This window comes from Lonchura striata, chromosome 1, assembly GCF_050655825.1.
Source record: "Lonchura striata isolate lonStrDom1 chromosome 1, ASM5065582v1, whole genome shotgun sequence".
NCBI lineage: Eukaryota > Metazoa > Chordata > Aves > Passeriformes > Estrildidae > Lonchura > Lonchura striata.
The window spans coordinates 51,302,552-51,324,200 of record NC_140703.1 but is presented as its reverse complement, the minus strand read 5'-3'; the positions used below and the strand labels follow the sequence as shown (position 1 = coordinate 51,324,200).

Genomic DNA, 21,649 nt, shown 5'->3' with positions numbered 1-21,649 from the left:
ATGAACCAGCAAGAACCATATCCAGAAAGATACATTTGTGCCAAAGCACAGAACTCTTGCTGTTATAAGCTTAAAAGCTTTGCTGCATAGAACCACCTGGTACAAAGTATTTATTATGCTACTTTTGAAATAAAGCTGCATTGTCACCCTGGCATTTCATGGAGAAGCATCTTTCATTTCCATTACTAAGAATTAACTCTGGGTATTTTATTATTTAATGATGCACGTGCAGAAAAACACTCCAGTTCCTCTAACTACTAGTACAAAAAACTGAAACCAGGACTTGAATGTGTCTTAATTTAGAAAGATATGTTTAACTGTCAACAGTTAAACCAATACCACCTCGGAGCTGCAATTGAGCTTATCCCAAATTCACCTTGATCAGTGCACGCTACTTCTTGCAGAAGCCCCCTTCCTCTTACAAATGTATCACCTTTCCCACCACCACCTCTAGCTGAAAGCAAACTTTGGCTCACATTTTTACACATCCTGCAAAACAAGACCATCTGTTCCTTCGCCTACTCATCTCACTTCAGCTAGAGTCAATATTGGATCAATCCACATGATCATTGCCTAGCCCACTCCAAAAATTACAAATTATTTCCAAAAGCTCAATGTTACACCTCCGAGATCTTACCCATTCAAAACTACAGGGGCCTCTGCTGAAGCAGGTATTATGCAAGGTGCAGTGCACTGCCATAAAACCAGGAGTGTGATCTTACCACAGGAATTTGCAGTTCAGCTGGGGCGATTTCAAATGCTACCCTACTGCTGTAAAATTTCACCCAAGAATTCTCACTCTTGTAAGCAGCATGCAACAGATTCAAGACAGCAGTAACATATTTCAGCGTGACAACAAACTCCCACATTAACTGTGCAGTTAACCCTAGTGAAAGCTAGCAAGTTTGACTGCTTATCATATGTGCCCTCCCTACTACCACATCCTTTGCTGTTTTCAACCATCCTTGTTAACATTTTTCCTAGTCATTGCTAGGTGGCCTGCTACTTTTTGCAGCTTTTATGTTTTTAGGTGACCTACTGGAAAAAGAAGCATCTAGCTTCTCAGAAAAAAAGAAAGGAAAAGAAAAAGAAAGTAAGTTTGTGCAAATGACAGAACTTACCTTCTGTAAAATAAAGAACTAATAGCATTCAAGTCTCCTCGACAGCAAAAGGAATAGGAAAAGAGGTTCTATTAATATTTTTGTACATAAAAATCAACAAATGGTTAACAGAAATTCACTAGCAACAGTTTCACAGCAATTCCAGTCTTGAACATACATCTATATGTATGTATGTATATATGTAATACATACATCTAGGAACCTGGCTTCAAGTAAAGAAATGTCTGCCTTTCTGTTACCACATTTCCCTTTCCTGAGATGTACATTAAATTGTAGGCTAGGATGCAAAGAACCACCCGATGCTATGCTTGTTTGGAATGTATCGGCTCTGCCCATGTCCTGTCCATAAAATGGCCCATGTTATACCAGCCCACAGGAAGGGAACCTAGAGATAGTGTTAGAACAGTTTACTTTTCACCCTTTGAAAATAAGATGATGAGTTCTAGCTAGCAAGAGCACCAGTTTCATCACCAGGGGTACTCATGAACCTGAATACAAGAATGGAGACATGCTCCTCAAAGCGCAAACTAAGAATGTGGATGGAAAATATGTGCCAGTTTGGCATCTCCACTGCCAACACTCCTGTTTTCACCACCAATGATCAGATGGAAAGAACTTGATTTCTATGTATCTGCTACAGAATGGAAGCAACTTGTAATTGAGTCTTAAGGAACTGGAGTGATTTAACCGTTTTCAGTACCCTCAGCCACACAGGGTAGGTATAGCAAATTTATCCCTTAGCAGCTCAAAGTGTCAGGAGGAATAACATTAAAATAGTCACCACAGCAGGTCTCTAGCTTCCTCAACCCACAAAAAAAAGAGTATTTGCTAAAATGGTTTACGAAATGAAAATTTTGGCTGTATGTTCCCTATAAACCTAGGAGTTTCCACAGAACTGTGTGTCAACAGGGAGACAAACCGTACAGAGAAACAACACCAAGAAATACACTATGTGTGTAGGAATTACACTCAAGGATGTACACTTGTAGGGACATGGAAAGACTACTATCCTGATGCTTTTCTTTCCTCTCCCTGCCTTCCCAGTGAGCTAGTCTAAAGAAGGAAAAAGAGTCAACTAATCTTAACGAGATCATTATGTTTGAAGTAGTATGGTAGTATGAATAATACGACTACCATATAGGTTATACAGCATAAAGGAGAAGATGAAGGCAGCAGCTGTGTCCTGTAGAGAGGACACTTGTAATTTTCAACTTGCACCAAATCTTATTAGTCTATTATACTGAAGAATTTCTATATGCTAGGATAGACATTGCATCTCATCTTTTAATTGTGTGAGTCTTGACCAGCCCTAATAAAAAGTGCTAGCCAGAAGATCAGGCAGTTGACAATCAGAATGATCAACTTTAGATCCCTCACTAACAGCACTCAATTCTCAGTGCACAGCGCTCATGTTCCATAAAACAGAACTTTCTGACGTACCTCAAGAGCCAGTTGCTCAAAAATCATATTTGGATTCAAGCATTAATAAATTACCACTGTGATGTAGTTAATGAAGAAGAAAAAGCCTGGAGAGAAAGGCCATGAGCTGCAAAGGACTGAAATGAGATAGAAAGGGTAAGGCTTACCATACCTAAATGTTCACACAGCACCTGTTCTCCTCACTCCACATTAGAACTCCTACACTCAGACAGATACAACACAGACTGTAGCATCCTTTGTCCAACATGCACCCAAAAAGGAAAATGTATCACTTTCTTCTGTCACTGAGATTTAAAGTCAGGTAGACAGAGAACCTGGTAGACCATGAGACAGGACTAGGAAAAAACAGGTTTTTTTCTAGTATTGTTAACTAAAAAGTTACAGAACCACATCTCTGTCTGAGGTGCCCAACACCAGAAAAATTTTCATCTTCAGGCAGCAGAATCTGCAATAGCTTGTAGGGGTATTTTCTAAATAGCTAACCTTCCAGCTTCTGGTTTTCTTTTTCCATTCGAAGTAACAGAATTTGTTGATGGATGGCTTTTCTCCACAGACTTTGTAGTTCTTCTGAGTTTTTCCTCTCTCCAGTTTTATTTGGACCATCCTCATTTTGCAATACTAGAACAAGAGGGTCTTCCTCCAGGGGTGGAGCAAGAGGGGATAAGGGTAACAATTCACTTCCATCATGACCATCTGCAAAGAATCAGATAGCTATTACAGGAAACTCAGATTGTTTGACATATCATAAAAATTCATGTCATAGCAGAACAAAAATAGCTGTCTTTCACATTCAGTAGTAACTTGCTGATTCCAAAGAAAATGCAGTGCAACAGAAGAGAATTATTTTTAGAGTGTTTTGTTTACATTAATAAAGTTATATTTAAATTAAGTAGAGTTAAATAAAGGGTCACCCAGTATTTCAAACTTTTCCCCTGCCAGCTCCTTCCGGTTACCACAAAACATTTACCCATAAAGCCTCCTTTACAGTTGAGCTTGTTTACTGCTATGATTTAACATGGGTTCTACATTAAAGCTACTTTCTCCATCTGCTACCCTGCACTACAGAGAGTGCTACAGCACTTTGTGGTCATTAAATATAGAGTTTATCATTTGCCTATGGTTTTGATTTCTGCCAAAGGGGACTTTATGAATAGCATGATTTCAGCTATTTCAGGAGTTCCTACTTTTAATGGCAGGCATTGTTGTAAGATTATTGTAAGAATTATTAACACAATCAACAGGTGCTATGTGCACTACAAGGACAAGATGTAAAACTTACCAAACACTACTAACACAGGTTACAGTAAAAATTTCCTAACTGTTAAAAATATTATCTTTGTCAGTAAAAGACCTGTCTTAATTTCCTTTCCTACAGCAGCTATGGCAGATGGCAATTAATTTGATTTTGATGCCAAAATCCTCTCTTTGAAGCAACAAAGACCAAAACAGTCTAAAGCCAAATGAGCACAACTGATTTCTGGCAAGGTTCTAACATGAGTATTGTACCACACTGACTCTCTTCTCCCTTTCATATTATCACACGTTGCAGTTCAGCACAGTATTAAGTAACAACTGCTTGTTTATTTTCTTTAAAAGCACACACAGACCTGGATGCTGCATCTTGGAAGGAGATTTATTCATAGGTGAAGCTACCTGCAGGAATATTCTCCGCCGCCAGGAGATGCGGCGAGGTGTGAGCGTGGCCCCCGCAGCATTTAGAGATTCACTGCTGCAGAAGGTTGATGTTCTTTTCTTTCCCTCCCCATCACTGAAGGAAAGAAAAAGCAGATGGGGTATTTAAAGTCAGTATTTCTTGTAGGGGAAAAAAACACAAACCTTTATTAACTCTGTCTAGTGTACAACCAAACCTGCAGGACCATTTGTGGGGAAGCTTAAGAAGGCAAAGCGTGCTGTGTGTGAGCTTCACCTTGAATACTGAAGTGCCCAGTTGTTTTCTTGTTGCACAGTGCTGTGAAGTTTGCACTACAAAGCATTCATAGCATTCATACAAGGCTCAGCTGGAAGCTCAGAATAAAAGCTTAACTTTTTGAGAAGCTAAGAGAGAAACACAGTAATACTTAGCCTCTAACTTTGACAGCAATGTGTTTTGTTTTGCTATCAGTCTTCTGGGAGTGATGTGATGTAGCACCCCTAAAAGCAGAGATGGTGCTCCAGTGGAGCAGAGCACTCCATTTAGTGCCATTTTAAATGTCATGCTGAGCTCACAGGTGAATATTTCATTGGAGACAATGTTCTGCCTTCTCATCTAGTCTCTTTCCTAAGCTTCAAGAAGTGCATGCTTCACTTGGATAAATGGGGACACATGTCCTCACGTTTCATCAGCTGTAGGAGCAGAGACCCTGCAAACAGAGGGCAGATCTTCTCCTCATCTGCCATGCAGAAATATAATTACATATTAATTTTAATAGTATCTTATGCAGCTGGAAGAAACAAAAAGAGGATACAGGAAAGCTTTACAGGGAGGACACACCAATTACACCTTTCTACTGACTACTGCCAGAGGAAGACATTTAACTTTCATAAGTACTTGATCCACTTTCAGAAATATTTCAGAATTTTGCATTTGTGGTAAATTAGGTGCACAGATATTGTATAGCAATGGGCACTTTGATTACCTGCCACTCATCCTTCCACATAACATCAACAGCACAAGGCACAATTACTAGCTTTTAGGAAGCGAGCATCAAACAGGAGGAGCTGTTTCTGCAGCTTCTTCTTCATCACAGGGAAAACTACTATATCAAAGCAGTAACTACACTTAAACCTTCATCCAGTAACAAATTTCAATGCTACAGTGCAAGGATCCTAAAAAGTTAGATGAAAGAAAAGCCTACCACATTCACTATGTTTTTAGTGGGAAGGCAGTTGCAAGTGATTGCAGTTTTCCAGCTGGAGTCCATCCCCCCACATCTGGCTTGCACAGGAGAGATCTGCAAGGGAGGACTATCAAGTTTCAGCTACACCAGTCTACCAGCTACACTATCTTAATCAGCATTTCATAAGTAGAACTTTGCTCAATAAATGTGCTAAATTCACCAAGCTAGGACTGGCCTTTTTGGTCACCAAAGCTGTCACTATGCTAATGATCTACAACAGCTCCCTGATATTTGTAAGCCTGAGTGACCAATCAGACTCACTATCATACCAAGGTATCAGACCCTCCTTCCATATCCTGGCAGAGAAATAACTGTGACTTCAAACTCACCTCCCCAGCACAAGGCACCAGCCCCTGCTCTCCTCTTAAGAACAGCAATACCAGCTGGGAGTCCTTAATGACACATAGTCTGCACTGTTCTCCACTCCTGATTTAGCTTCCATAGTGCCCCAGTTCCCTATAGCACCACACTATTGGTAGGTGGTCTCAGTAGATCCCCATGTTGTACTGACCTAAACAGAAATGGTGACAACCTTCTTTGTCTAACTCTGTGTCTCTGATGATGATGATTACCACTGCTCATGGTAGCCAAACACAGGCTACTTAGACTGTAATACCAATTCTGAACTTACAGGTGCTGGTTTTCAAAGGTATTTCAGTCCAACATCTCTTGAGAATGTGATACTGAGTTTGGAGATATATAATTCTAACTTATGTTTCTATAAATAACTGTAACAGAGCTACTTCTTACTATTTCAAGTCTTACATATCATCACATGTTACAACACAAAAACTGAGTCATGACAGGGCCTGCTAAACAGACACTATGTAACAAGGGAATGAAAAGTTTTTTTCTACTGCTATGTACAAAAATCTATATTCAGTTAATGCGCCTCTAGACAGTCATATGAATAGTGTTAAATTTATAGTAGCAAAATTCACAGAAAAGTCAGAATAAGAAGGTGGCTATTTTTGGGCATGAAACTAACCTGTTTACAACATTTGAGTCACAGAATTTACATTGGGATGAACTAATCACCTATGCTACATCACGAAGTGTGTAAATCATACGTTTCTGAAGACCTGTATTTCTCTTGTTAAATCCTCCCTTCACAAAAATCCCCTGTCATTTTAAGCAACTAATATGAATCACCTTCTCTTTCAAAGAGCTGTCCAGTAAGTGATTAGAGGAAAACTTTTGCAATACTCAGAAACACACCATGTCATATTAACCCAGGAAAACATGAAGATTTAGGAAAGGGAGGGTAGAAAGGGTGCAAAAATAGTTTCCTCATTTCAAGACAGACAACTCCTAGCTCAGTATCATATCTGAAGGTGTAAAAAAATAACCTACAGAGCAAAAGCAGGAAGAAGTCAGAGTAAAATGGTAGTGTCTCCTACCCTAATTAAAAGATTCATGAGGCTGGTGCAAAAAACAGTTTCTCTAAGCAGGGTGGGGGTAAAGAAAAAACGTTAGCTATCAGCTCCCACAAAATGAAGAGGTTCATTAATGAAAGTGGAGAGAATAAGGCAAAGAATCTCCAGAGCAGGAAAAATAATTCCTTAAATAGAGTTCAGTCATTGCTACTGGAAAGCAGAGCAGAGTTTTCACTACCACCTACGCAGACATCTTAGGTGGACATTTTTCCATCTACAAGGGAAACATGTTGCAAGGTCACCTAATGGAAGAATGTCTGGAAAAAGACAACAATGTAATATTCTGTATTTAAGACATATGCATCAAAAGTCAGTTTGGAGAATAATGGTTCTCTGTAGGGCTACTTACCCTACTCTTCTGACCCAATACAGAAGGCAAAATGCATTTATCAGCTTGTATACAAAAAAAAATTGAACAGCTGTAAATTCAGTGTAATGCCTCAGGTATTTCAGTCTCTACTTTCACCCTTAAGCTGTTCGAAGTAATACCTCAAGTACTCAAGAGTACAGAGTACCAATCATGTAAGGTTTTATCTCAGGTAACTGCAACTCAGTTTCACCTATTCATTATTCTATCAGATAATGCATAGCATGAAGATGAGACCACTACCTCAGGGAAAGAAATTAAAAAGGAAAGAAAGAAGAAATCTCAAAAAATTGGTCAGGTTACAAATATTCTCATTGCTTGGTTTTAATTATCTAAATCTCTTCCCAGAACTGTTGTTTAAAATTCTCCCGATGACTGATATTTAAAAAACCACAATGTTACCCCATTTCTTGTGAACTCTTTACATAATACTTACCTGAATTATTTTCCACTTGAGTCCATGAAAGCCATATAACTTGTGAATAAATACTATTGTTGGTCATGCCACAACTTGTATTTTCCCCCATTTTGTTTTCATTTCAACTTCTTCACTTGATTGCTCTAAGCAGCAATTAAATAAATGCAACCTACTTAACAATTTGGAGGCTGAGGTCGTACAAAATCCCCCATATCAAATACAGAATTCAACTTCCCAGCACTTTAAGTTGGCAGAAACCTACATGTAAGACTACTACATGAAGTGTTCCTCCCATCTGGGAAGAAGAAAAACCAGTTTCTATCAGTTTACACCCCTCTATTGGTTCTCACTCCTGTCATATATTTTTATTCTGAATAATTACTTTCTGCTATATTGTTTAAAGAATATTCTCAAGTATTTTATTTCCTTCATGAGACACAAAACTGTTCTAAAAAATGGAATCTGTTCAAATTACTTTCTGCTATTTTGTTTACAGAATATTCTCAAGTATTTTACTTCCTTCATGAGACACAAAACTGTTTTAAAAAAAAGGAATCTGTTCAAATTCAGCTTAAATTTTCCTGGCATAGCAACACAATGAACAGAGAAATTGTGGGCTAGTCAAACCTACACTGAAGATTGTTCCATTTTTTAAAGTGCTGCTTTAGTGTTTATATTAAAAAAACTTGTTTACCTTTATATTGGCCAGATTTTTTTTTTAATCTTTATCTGCAATTCTGTTCAATGCTGCACAACACACTTGTCAAAAGTCAAGATTATGTGGAGATCATTTCCATCCTTGCCTTCTCTCCAGAGTAATGTATTGATAATGCCATAAATACATTCTGAAGGCACCTATAAATATTATGTTGATGCCAAAATTCACTATACTGTTCATTTCTTAAAGAAAGGAACTATATGGAGGGCTGTAACTATATTATCTTTATGGTCCCTTCCAACCCAAATCATTCTGATTCAATTAAAAAAATGCTAAAAAAAACCCAACCAAACAAAAACCCATAAAAAATCCCATGCCATTTTATAACATTCTCTTTGCATAAGCCCATCTGACTACTACAATTCAAAAATCTTTCTAAAACGAATTCCAACTGAAAATGTCTCTGCTCTTGCACATTGAAGTTTGCCAGAACGCCAAGAAAAGCTGCCTGCCGTATGTAATCTCAAAGATATATAATAAAGAAGTGAGATTCTACAGAATTTTTCTCATGTGCAATAGGAATTCCACATTTTATGAATGTGTAGTAATCATGATTATTCTGGAAAATGCACTGAAGTTTTAATTAGGGTTCCTAACAGTCAAACAGCTTATAGTCTGCAGATTGCAAAGCACTGGCACACTGTGCTAAATTACAACCCACCATGTTCTCACTCACGTGAGAATGCCAGGAACACCTCACACTGATCCTACTGGGATAGATGGTGGTCCTCTCTCAAAAAAAGAACCAAAATAAAAAAAAAAAAAAAAAACAAAAACCAACAAACCAAAGAAGAAACCCACAAGAAAAGACACATGGTAAAAAATCAGAACTTCCTCTCATTCCTAAACCTGATGGCTTAACATACACTTGCAAGTTTTGGCCACTGTCAATTGGACAATATATTTCATTCTCCATTTGCCAGTTGAAGTGATAGATTATCTCAGTAACCCTTATCACATCAGCATTATTCACTCAGCACTTCTTTCAAACCATATCTGTTGCATTCCCTTCACAAATCCAACCAGATGCTAACAGTGCACTCTTCACCATGGCAGTTCAGGCCCACTTGCTCCCAGCATGACCTATAATTAATGAGATCCCATTTCCACAAGAGTCTCCATACAAATTAAAGATCAAATGGTATCAGAAATGTGTATACTGTAAAATCTAAGTAGAAACATGGTGGAATTACTCCTTGAAGATCTCCCCACCCCAAGAGTTCAAAACTCCACTCTATTGAAACAGAGTACATTGAACCTGCCTGCATAACCAATTCCAAAAAGATTATCTCAAGTAATTTCAGTTTGGCATCAAAATACGGTTTTCATACAATACTCAATCCTTCAGTCCCCAAACCCAGAAAGCTGGGTTTAATGCTGTCCATTGCCTGCACAAACTGAGCTGGGCATTGGTTGAGCTTGGACCAACTCTGCTATCTAAAGGGAGCATAGAAACAAAGCTGGACTGGAACCCAAATTAGAGGTAGTCTGTAAGAGGTGGGTTTGGAGGCTTTTTCTGCCACTTTTCATACCTTCGTTTCTTCCCAAATCCACTTCAACTGGAAGTTATTTGTTAATTCTCTCTAAACATCTCACAGTATCACCCAGTTAACTTGGTGTTTCCCCTTCCTCATGCACAGGCATCCCACATTAGTACTGTACACTCTTCACATTGCTCTTTTCTTATTTTCACATGCCAGTGATCATGGCAACACATGCTAGTTTGCATTCAGCAAAGAAAGCATTAAATTGGCAAAACACTCCTAAAATCCATTGCATTTCATGTGACAAACCAATGCAGCAGATTTGCAATACTGCAACAGAAATAGGTGACAGCTACTTGATGTCAGCATAGAAGCCTCTAGTATTAACAGGCTTTTTGATCCAAAAGCCTGTTTGGCCATTTGCATCACAGAAGTCTGTGAGAAATGCAGGAGCACAAGGCAGAGTGGGAGAGATGCCATGTGCTGCATTCCACTGGGAATCCTGCTGTTAAGCTAATGGCACTGGAGAACTAGGCAGGAGACAACGCTCTCACCTCTTGGGGAGGTCACTTTCTGAGTGCTGGAGCAACCTTCCTGAGCCCTGGCAAAAGGTTTTCAGGAAAGAAGGGGCAGAGAGAGAGGAGGGGAGACCAGGTGACGCAGATTCACTCTCACTGAGAGCGCGCCGAACCCCGACCACAGGACTGTGCAGGCAACAAGAGAACACAGCAGATGGGTCAGCACGGATTTGGATACAACAACAAAACCACCAGGTTAGAGACACTGGCCAAATACCTCCTCTGGGCTTAAATTAACTTTGTTTCCCAGAAGATAAAATATACCACCTGCATTCCTGGGCAGGTTCTCTGGGGATATTGATTTTGCTATTAGAGCTGACTTCTATTAAAAAATTTTCAATGACATTGCAGAAGAGAGAGACCCTATTTCTTTAGCTTCATTTATTCCCAAGGCATATTCAAATAAAAGACTCTCTTAAACATTCAGAAAATATCCTTAGATACCTTCTTCCAATATAAACCACATTGTTTATTCCCCTTCAGTTTTCTTTTACTTTTGTAAACAACACATTAGGGAGTAGAGATTATGTAAATGCAGTCCAGCTGGATAAATTTTTGTGAAGTAATTACATTAAGAAAGGTAGTCCCACTCCACAGTTAAACATTGCTTAGTAGTAGTGACAAGTATTGGAGGGGACATAAAAATTAATTCAGTTTCTTTTGCTTAAAATTTATGACTAATCCTCAAAATGAAAGAATGAAAAATCCCAGCCTAGAACCATACTGCTACAAACTGTTTTGACTAAAAAACTGCTGATGCCACTTAATCAGTGATTTCTTACAAGTTATTGCAAACTAATATACTCAGCAAGTCCTTCACTTTGAACTATCAGGGTTTCCTGTTTGCATACAACGTGGTCAGTGGGAAAAAAGTTTATCTCAGTAAAAAATACATAATTTATATCCCTGGAAACACAATGTAACAAAGGCTAGTTTCTTACTCTTCACTCCCTTCCATTTTCTTAAAACAGAATACAGTTTTTTGCCCTTCTCTACTAGCTGATTGGTGCAGCATTCACGCTGATATTTTAATGTAGACATAAAATAGGTGACAAATTACTATTTAAAGTCATTTTTAGAAAGAGGCCACAAACAGTAAAATTACAGCTAAGCACTGAAACAGACAATAGGCTGGAGAACGTGATCCTCCAACAGAAAAACTTTCAGTTTATCTTGACCTGAGTTTTGTAAATGGTTTGGAGTTTGTATAGTCACTTACTGCAGGTAGCCAGAATAGAGGAGAAAAATAAGGCACAACCAAAGCGGCCCACAATGAATTGTGGGGACATCTGCTGAGTGAAGGAACTCCTGAAGGAGCAGTGTTCCATATGTTAATAGCTGGAGAGTCTCCAAAAAGGAAGCAGAAAGTTACAGAGACAAGCTACAGAGAGAAGCTCTGGAGAAAGGCAAATAGGGAAATCACATGCCTCAGAGTTCAGTGGATTTGTTTAATCCTTTTGTCCTTTTGCAAGACTCCTTGCCAGTTTTAATGCTGGACATACTCTCTGAGATTGACTAACATGGCTATGGAAACTTGAAGCTGTTAGTGCCTTTTTCATCCCAGCATAAAAGTTTCAGGCTGCCATTTCTGCCACTTAAAGCACTGAGAGCCTCTTTTCCAAAGGGTCTGACTAACGAGACTGCCAAAAAGGCTCAGCTCAGAGGTCACAAATAAATAAATAAACAGATAGGCGTGGGCATCCGGTCGAATCATCAATTTGATGGATTGATGCCTCCTCTGAACTACTAATTCAGGGACTATTAAGTTACTGCAAATACCAAACTACTCAGAGGCAGAGAAGACAGGCTGAAAATAAATAAATAAATATGTAAATGAACAAACCAGCCCTGGAGAAGTGCAGAAACCAACCTGGACTAAGCTCCTGATGTACTTTGTCAGAAGCAGGGCTGTGGCAGCCTCCCCGGGGAGGGAGGCGAGTGAGGCTGGAGCCCCGGGAGGGCAGGGACCGTGGGCAGGCAGGTGGCACAGTGTGCCCTGACTCACCTGGCCGCCTCCACGCCGTTCTGCCGCAGCAGCGGGGAGCGGGCGCTCAGGGACCTCCCGTTCTGGAAGGTTATCCTCCGTCTGGCACTGCTGGGCGGGTGGCTGAAGGTGTGCGCACGCCTCCTGAACTGCGGGGAGCCCGAGCCTTCCTCGGGAAACGTCTGCCAGGCCGAGGACACCGGGGATGCTGGAGGAGTAGCTGGTGGGGAATCGCCCGGAGAAGTGTCCTGAAAGGAAGTGCTGGCAGAGTAAGGCCTGAGGCTCTGTGCCCTACGAGAGCTCTCACTTAACCCACGGGCAGCCAGAACTGGGGCACCAAAGCCTCTTCCCCTTCTGGGTCATGGCCTATTGTATGCTAATTATCACCCAAACCAGACATCCTTTGAGAGTTCACTCCAAACCAGCAGCGTCCTTCTTCCAAAAAGTGAAAGCGGAGGGAGGAATACAACTGTATACGCAACACAAACAACGTACTATTCATCCAGGCATCCTCTCACAGGGATTGGCACCCCAGCTACCGGACTTATGTCTCTTTCAGGAAAACACAGGAATGGAAAAGACTAGGGAAACTGTTTTTAGCTAGTTTCCTCGACATATCGCGAGCATACTTCCTGTACCGTCAGAGCGACATCCTGGAAGAGAGACTGTTATTACACAGCCAGTTTATGAGTAGCTGTAGCAGGAAAACCATAACAGAATCTTCACCTCCAACCAACCCTCATGCGAGGTAAAACTTTAAAAACAGGAAATAAGAAAGTGAGCAGAGTTCCGCCCTCTTGCTACCATACAGCATCCCCAGCAGCTGGGCTTAGGTCAAAAAATTCTTACTTCCCCAAAGCAACTATTACTTACAGAAAGGATTCTTCACCTTCGGAGCACTTCCTTTTGTTGAGACATGACCTTCCTTAATTACTTCAGTAAAACAAGGCAGAAACCAGAAATTCCTTGCTTTTTGTAAAAGCAAGGGAAGTGTAAGAAAGAATGACTGGCAATCAGATTAAAGCTGAAGTTTCAAGTCAACATAAACCCCAGCTTTCTTACACCCTCTGCCTCCCAGTGGAAGCATCTTTGAGTTTTGCAAGCTGATGTGCTTTGTTCTACTTCCTTCAAATTAAAGCGGAGTGCCGTATTTACGCTCCACTGACAGCAGTGTACTACAGCGCCAGTCTGAGCTAAGCTCCTCACGTACCCTGTCGGAAGCCAGGCTGCTGCAGCGCTCAAAGCTGTCCACGCTTCCCAGGCGGCCTCGCATTCTGTTGGCTCCCTGCGAGAAAGAAGGCAAGAAATTCAATCTGGTCTTCTTCCTGTTTTTCTGAAGGTTTGGCAAAGATGGCAACACCTGCACAGGTGAACACAGGACAGTTCAGGCATGTGACATGTCTGACATAAGACCAAAGATTGTGCATAAAGCACTGGACTTTACAAAAAGTAACATTTAGCTTTAGCTGGCCAAACTGCATCTTCTCCCATATTGCTCCCAGGAGTTTTAACCCATTGTTTGAGGCAAATGAGTATTTCCTGACAGTTCTGAGGTAAAATCACTAAGTCAGCTTAAGTAGCTGAGCTCAAAAAAACTCCAGATTTCACTACTGTGCATGCACTTCTCCTGATGGATCCATCTGAGACAGTACAGTCTTATGAGATACAGTTTATCAACGGCTAAACATTTCAGACAAATTAAGTCCACTTGGGCAAAAGGAGTAAAAGTACTAACTGTGGAGAAATGTTCTCTTGGCAGCAAATCCAGCCAAATAGCACCAGTCAAGACTTTTCATTTATAATGCAGATAAACATGATGCAAATTTGCTAGAAATTTATGCTAAAGGATCTTTGCTGAATTTTTAACAGTCCTTTAGTTTTACAAGAAAAGGAAATTTATCCACTACAGTTTTGATTAGCTTTCATTCCTAATGTTAACTCCCTGGTTATGTTTGCTGTTGGACTTTTCTGACAGCTGAGGCAAATTGCTTTCAGTACTTTAGCAGGAGAAAAATAGCCTAGGTTTTAGGAAAACTATAGACAGAGCTCCTCTTGGTATGCTTGCAACTCCAGGGGAAATTTTATCAACATCACCAGAATTTATTTAGCCTACTTTTTCCTGGTAGGAGTTATTTTCAAGACTTAGAGTGCCCTTTAAGTGCATTATCCCACTTAAGTGCACTACCAATAAATACTCTGCCTGAAGCTTCTTTTCACTGAATCTCCCAAAAAACCAAGAGTGAAGTATAAGCTGGAAGTCTCTCACTACCTTTGAAAATGCACACTTTTGGCACAGTAAGAAGGACTTTTTGGTTAAGAAAGAACAGAAGAGTGCAGCCTAGAGTGGATGAAATCTGATCAAGAGGTCAAAGAAAGGTTATATTTATTTATCTGAGGTACCTCATTAGGAAGCCTGTTTTTGGTTCAAACCTCACAAAAACAAGATCAGTCCAGCAAAACAAACAAGTGAAGAAGTGACATTCCTCTGGACTATGTGAAGCCAAAGCACAGAAACCAACATGTTTTCTAAGGAAAGTAGTGAGTGGCTTATAATGTCACTTGATGCTATTTACATAGCTAAGAAGCCATCCACTTAAAGCGTTCCGAGATATTCGTTACTAGATACTTCTTTCTTTCTAACTTTCCTAAGACTGAGGCTAAGACTCCCCAACTTACACTGACTTCTAACTTTTATTTTAAAAAATTTATCTATAAAAAGATGCTGAATGCCACTTAAAAAAACAAAACAAAACAAAACACAACTAATTTAAGCGCTTTCTTGGTCTCTCTGTTACTAAATGTACTTGTAAATAAAGACAGCAACTTATGCATAATTAGCTCTATTGCATCAATGCCATCTGCATCTGGCTTAAGGAGGGAAAAACCTACCACACCAATAGGTATTTAGTGCTTAAATACCTTTAAGAACTAACCATGATCTGTGAGGCTTGTTGTAACAGTCTGATGAAGAATAAGAACTACTGAAATGGTAATTGTGTATCACATGAATGCACATAACACACAGCATACCCGCACAGAGACACTTGTATGTACCTGCTTTAAACAAATAATTAGTGGTTGAGCTGTACCCCAAGTATTTTTTCTTGGTCTTGTATTATGTAGCTTTTAGGTGGATCTGCAAGGATGAACTTCTACGTGTATCATGATTCACTGCAACATACTGCTGTTCCTTGTCTATTGTACGGTCAAGGTGAAGATGAGATGACCTTTCTCACAATCACAGATCTGCTTTATAAACAGCAAACTCAAAATGGCCCTAATTCAGATTCAGGTGTCCCCATTTCTTGAATTCAATCATGGGCTGTGGTATAACCTTATAATATAAAGCATGTCTCAGTGGCCCTGGTGAGAAGAAACATACTATACCAAAAACTCCCTAGCATCTATTTATAAGAAATTTCCTTTCAGAGATTGTTCAATTTAAGCAGTGTATTTCATCCAAATGACTTTTCCTTGATGTGACTGCAGCGTCAGCATAGCTGTAAAAGCTTTATTTCAGTGATGACTTCTTTCACAGCCACCACAGGGTTAGTGACCCACCAGTAGAGTTAGATCACTTGCCAGTCACATGTCCCTTAGATGTGGAAAAGAAACCAGACACATCAAAGGCACAACTGTAGCTGTCACCATTTGCTGATATTCCAAACTGCTACAACCTGCCATCACTCTTTTGCTCTCTTTTTACATACAGTCACTCCCTCTTTCTTTCTCTCCACATTCAGACCAAGTCCCTAGTCTGTAAAATCTGCTACACAAGAGAAGTCAAATTTGACCAGGAGAGTTTAATTCTAGTTTCAGTTCCAGATCAAATTGACACCTACCTGTAAGTACTAAGGATTCTCTCTGGCTAAGAGTATTTTGTTTCTTTTACAGATCCTACATTTGTAGGTTACTTTAGGACATATACATGTAAACTGCAGGACAAGTGGAATTTAGTGCTTTTGAAGTTACAAGTAAAAGGAACTTAATGTCATTGGTCCAAATTATCCTGTACTCAGCTCATCACATTTCCTCTGTAATGACACACAGGCACACAGCCTTTTTCAGGTACTTCTCTATATGCCTCTTCTCTGACTCACCTATCTGAGCAGAGGATACTAAGCAAAGCTTGCCTTTCAGACTTCTTTACCAAAAGACTACTTAATGTAAGAAAGTCTCGCTGATTATCTGTAATTTCACATCATACCTGGCTAGGAATATTAAAATGAAGATCAACTCACGTTTTAAGACTATTGGTTTTTTTTTTTTCTCCTGCAAAAGGAACTTTGTTACTAGTTTCTAAAGATTCTTAGTGCCTAACGTGAGCAATGTGAGCAATGAGCTGGAAGGTACTACTTCTCAGACTAGAGAGATTTCCCATATATATGCACACACATTTATTCACACTTTGCAAAACAAATAACATCTCTTTATGGGATCATGCCACCTTCCTAATTGAATTCTATTCTGAAGGAACACATGCAACAACACTCAGCTAGTTTGCTTGCCACCTACAATGAATGTTCATTATTCGGAAATTTGTCTTTTTTTCCCCTCAATATTTGTGGCCTTAAAGTAAACTTTCTAATACAGTTAAATCACAATCAACCCAGCTGTAACTCTCTGATTTCACAAAAGGGATATTGCTTCATTAAGCATTTATCATATTGAGGACAAAAAGAAAAATCTTATAGGTCTTTACTGTCAAGGATATCTGGGACAGCTGATGATAATGAGTGGTTAAACTTACCCTCGAGAAGATATTTTCCAGAGAGCTAGTCAAGGATTTCTTTGCCTTGTTTTTCAGAATGTCAAGTTTAAACCGGCCACCACTGGTGGTGCTTTCTGGAATTGCACTGTTAGAAACGACCTGTTGAAATTAGCAAGGATACCATTCAGCTTTGGCAACTCTTTTTTTAATTGTGAAGACTATTTCCAAAGACTAGAGCTGAACCAGGTTACATAAGAAACAAAATACCCTTGGCCTTATTAAAAAAATCACCACAAACATACTACCCTCCTTCTATAAAAAAGAAAAAAAAGAAAACAACAAAAAAACAAAACAGTCTCATAAACAAACAAACAAATCCACAGTTAAAGGCACATTCCATCCCAAAGATTATATTGTAAAAGCATATAAATTTAACAATACTGTTGCCCATATCCTTTGCAAGATAAGTTCAGAGTTTAAACTAAAACCGATGCTCTCTTCATTCTTATTCTTCCTAGATGTTATTCCTTGGGTATGAGGGGAGAGAAAAAGAAGTTATCCTCACACTATAAGAAAATACAGTCATAAAATAAATTGGTTGTCTTTCTTCCTGTTGTGTACCCTCAACTTATAAAACCCAGGCAAGCCACTAAAAATTAAACCAGATTTCTATTCCTGCACAGTCCTTTCTTAATTACAATACACAGTTTCAGGTCCTCCTGAAGAAATCTAGCAGTGGTTCTACAAGTAATTAAATCAGCATATTAATAGTCTGAGAAGGGGAAGAGGAATAATAAATTAAAGTTATAATAAATAATATTAAAAAATAAACCCAAGCTTTACCGATGGTGCTTCACCAATGTGGATATGCGTTTTCTGCTTAGTCTCACAGAGCTGACGGAGATGTAAGATCACAAGTTCATTTTCTTCCTGGTCATTGTCAGGCTTCATTTTCTGTCAGTAACAGCAAAACAAGGAGTTTGTCTTTCAACGCATGATTTGCTTATTTTTCCTTCCTATGTAGGTATTCCTTGAAATTAATATACTGATACACCAAACACCAGAGCGCACTGTTATTATGTGGAATTGCAATCCTGTCTGTGTGCCTTCACACTCCTGAGCAAGATAAAACAAAAACTGAAAAAAGTTGCAGGCTGTAGAGAGAAGGGAGCCTTATGCTCATACATTTTGTTTTCCAAGACTGTTACTATACAGCCTTCTAAGTGGCATTAGGAAACCAAGCCACTCTGTTCTTCAGGAATACAGAGAAGAGCACAGCCTTTGGAAGCCCAAATCATTGTATACTTCAACCACTAGAGCACTAGAATATTGTGCCAAAGTAAGTCAGAAAAGACAAATTCTGAAAATGCCGGACCTGTTCCAAAAATATCTAGTTCATTTTATCATGTTCTTTTTCAAATTAGGAAGAACAGCTTCTAAAATATTACCTGAACACGTTCAAAAATGTCTGCTTGTTCATTGTCAGTTAGCGATGACAGATGTCTCTGAATTACAAGTTTGGCTCTTGGTGGATAGAGTCCTAGGAAAAGAATGGACCATTAAAGATTCTCAAATGAATTCTCTAAACAGTTTTTGACCAAAATGACAGTAGAAGATATAAACCTGCCTTTGAGTTTATACAAGTTATGACAGTTGTATATCCAACGTATACATGATATAATATAATTGAGGTTTTGCTAAACCACATGTCTTTGTCTCCTTTCTTTAGCAGGAGCAAAAGCATAACCAGCAGCAGTTAAGTGGCTGGCTCCCGTGTAAAGGTCATGCTCCCTACCCCACCAGTGGCTTCTGTCCTAATGCCAAGAGATCACTGGCAGGTGGAAGCCTGACAACCATATGGGAGGAGAGGAGGAAAGGAACAGATCAAGGTTATAATGGGTGAGATAATCAATACATAGGATACTTGGAAGTTTTCAGATGCTTTTAACTGAAACATTAAGAATAAGAGAAAAAAATGAAGGATAAATGATTGAATTTCTGCTAGTCCATAAAGTGCACATATTGTCACAGAGGTAATTCTAGGAAGTGACAAAAAATGTGAGTGAAAACAAGCCCCTTGAACCAGATGAAGATTTTTCCATCTAAGGTTGATATCATACATAGAAAATTGCAATCAGAACAAATAAAATATTTTTTCAAAATCATGCAGCTTTAGGTTTGATTTTGCTAAACTTCTAGACTCAAAGCAGATGGATTAAACAAGGGGACACTAAAATAAGTTTTTCAGTCACTAAGTAGAAAGTTTATGAACCTACTACTACAGTACTCTAGTTGTTGCCCTAAGAGAGATTTTATTTTGATACTGGGTACTTTTCAAATTACTTATAATGCCTTATACAGTGGCCTCTATAGTTTATAATCTACAAAAAACTTTCCCAGTTTAGGCTTACCACTTCTGAATACCTTTTGTTAAACATAGAAACTGTAAGTCACAGCCTAGCAAAATTTCACCCCACTAAATTTTTACACTTGGCTTTTCATCCACCAGAGGGAAGCAAGTGGCAACAGCGACTTTCAATGAATGGGAGAACTGTAAATATTGAGCACCACCATAACCACACCAGAAAACACAAGACTATTTGCTTTTTGTAACATACTGGCTTTTTGGTTTTGAATACAATGCTTTGCAAGGACACATAGCAGAGTGGCTATAAAAACAGGATCCTAACTTTTTTTAAAAATTCTATCTTGTAAGACTTTTTACATATGTTCTGGTATATTTCACTTCCAGAGACACTACAAAAGTTTGTCTACTAATATCTGAAGGCAGGGTGTTGTTAATTTTCTTGGTAAGATATTAATCTCCTAACTTAATAATTTATTTTCCTATAATATAAATAGATCTTGAAGTGTGTGAGGGAATAAACACAAAGAAGGAAAAAATAACCCCACACAGGAAAGGAGGTACACACAGGAAAGAAAGATCCTTCTTGATCACGACTGTCTTTTTATGAATCATTTTGAAAGTATGCAACTTGAGAAAAAAAAAACAACAAACAAGTGGAAGGTCAACTGGTGGGTTTTGTGGGTCTGCTTAAGAAAGGTATGATAATGAAAGAGAATGTATTTATAACAGAAGCTACATTATACTTTGTTGCAGTATCATTACTGCTAACACCCCCCTAAATACAGAGAATGCTAAGTAACAGTAAGAATTGCATACTGGGATACTTTTCCCTCTGCTCTTACATTGTCTTAGTTATTCCTCCAGAAAAAACACCAAACCAGAATTAGAAGATAAACTCAGTTGCTACCTTCAATTCTTTCACAAAGTTTGTGCAATGAATGCATAGGACAGGCCTCACAGAGTTTGATCTGCGTCTTGGCATTTTGCAGGGCTGCAGCAGTGCTGAAGGCTTGCTTCAGTGTCAGCATTACCTCATCAACCTATATGGGAAGGAGGGAAAAGAGTATATAAACAAAAATACATGCCATATACACAAAATTAGATTTATAAATCACATCTCAGACAGGTGCTTTACAATTAAAGGAAAAGAGACAAAACCATATAAACCCATTTGTTATTTTCTAAAGAGATCAAGGTTGAATTCCCAGCTTTCTGTAGATAATCACCATCTTTAAGATCTGCCAGACAGTGTAATTTTGATGTCTAACTACAGCTATTCAAGCTTACTGGGAAAGCACCCACTATTTTAGGAAACTACAAGTGAGATTTTTTGGCTTGAATATATGCTGGTTAAATAGAGAACATTAATTTCTTTAGTTTTGAGTCTCTCCATGCACATATAAACTGCATGTGTTCCCTCTTAAGATCTGTTGTCCCACCATAAAACCATTTTAGCAGCAACCCCCATAGACCCATCCCCATAGCCAGACACGAGCTTCCCACAGCAGTTCACATTTCTGCTGGATACCAGACTGCCTACCAGCTTCATCACAATCACTACACAGCCTTAAGTTCTGCTGGCCTGCCCTGCAGGCTGCCCTGATCCTCCCTCTGCCACTACCACCAACACAGCAGTGCTACGTTCCCACTCACCAGCACTAGAAAAGATCAGCTTGTATCTAACAAAGGCTGAGCTCACAGCATTTCTCCACATTCATTCAAACATGCTCCCAGACCTGGCATGCAAAACACTTGGAGCTCCCCTCTCTGTACTTCAGGGGAATACAGTGCGTATTAACAGCTGTTTGCTCAGTCTCAGCATTAGCAAGGAAAGAGAAATTTTAGGAACTAAATCAATATTCTGCTTCAGAATCAGGTCCTCACTCTGCTTGTTTTATAAGCAGGAAGAAGAAAGCTGGACTATTTGAGACAAAACCATGCAGTTTAATATTAAAAACATACAGACTTTTGAGGGTCTGTCACTTGGGGGGAAAAAGGAAAAAAAAGGTAGAAAAGGAACCTGAATGTAGAAATTTGAACTAGTTCATGTCCCAGTATGTGTAGGTTTGTTTTGTTTGCTTTAAACCTCTCAGTTTTAAGCATTACCAATAATTTTTGGGTGCTTTC

At 39.1% G+C, this 21,649-nt stretch overlaps 1 protein-coding gene across 5 annotated transcripts in view; it reads right to left on the bottom strand.

Annotated features, from left to right (window-relative positions):
• The window catches only part of TBC1D4 (TBC1 domain family member 4), a 109,342-nt gene that overhangs the window by 13,788 nt on the left and 73,905 nt on the right, over nt 1-21,649 (bottom strand). For 3 of the 5 annotated variants that reach the window (XM_085576627.1, XM_021548021.3, XM_085576634.1), the window contains exons 5-13: nt 20,430-20,562; nt 18,603-18,694; nt 17,998-18,108; nt 17,194-17,313; nt 13,654-13,728; nt 12,465-12,691; nt 10,436-10,585; nt 4,169-4,329; nt 3,045-3,254 (exon numbers count right to left, since the gene is read on the bottom strand). In XM_085576627.1, the coding sequence (XP_085432753.1) occupies nt 3,045-3,254; nt 4,169-4,329; nt 10,436-10,585; nt 12,465-12,691; nt 13,654-13,728; nt 17,194-17,313; nt 17,998-18,108; nt 18,603-18,694; nt 20,430-20,562 (1,279 nt within the window). The remainder of the gene's footprint in view (nt 1-3,044; nt 3,255-4,168; nt 4,330-10,435; nt 10,586-12,464; nt 12,692-13,653; nt 13,729-17,193; nt 17,314-17,997; nt 18,109-18,602; nt 18,695-20,429; nt 20,563-21,649) is intronic. The other 2 variants (XM_021548023.3, XM_085576646.1) reach the window with 1 other exon arrangement.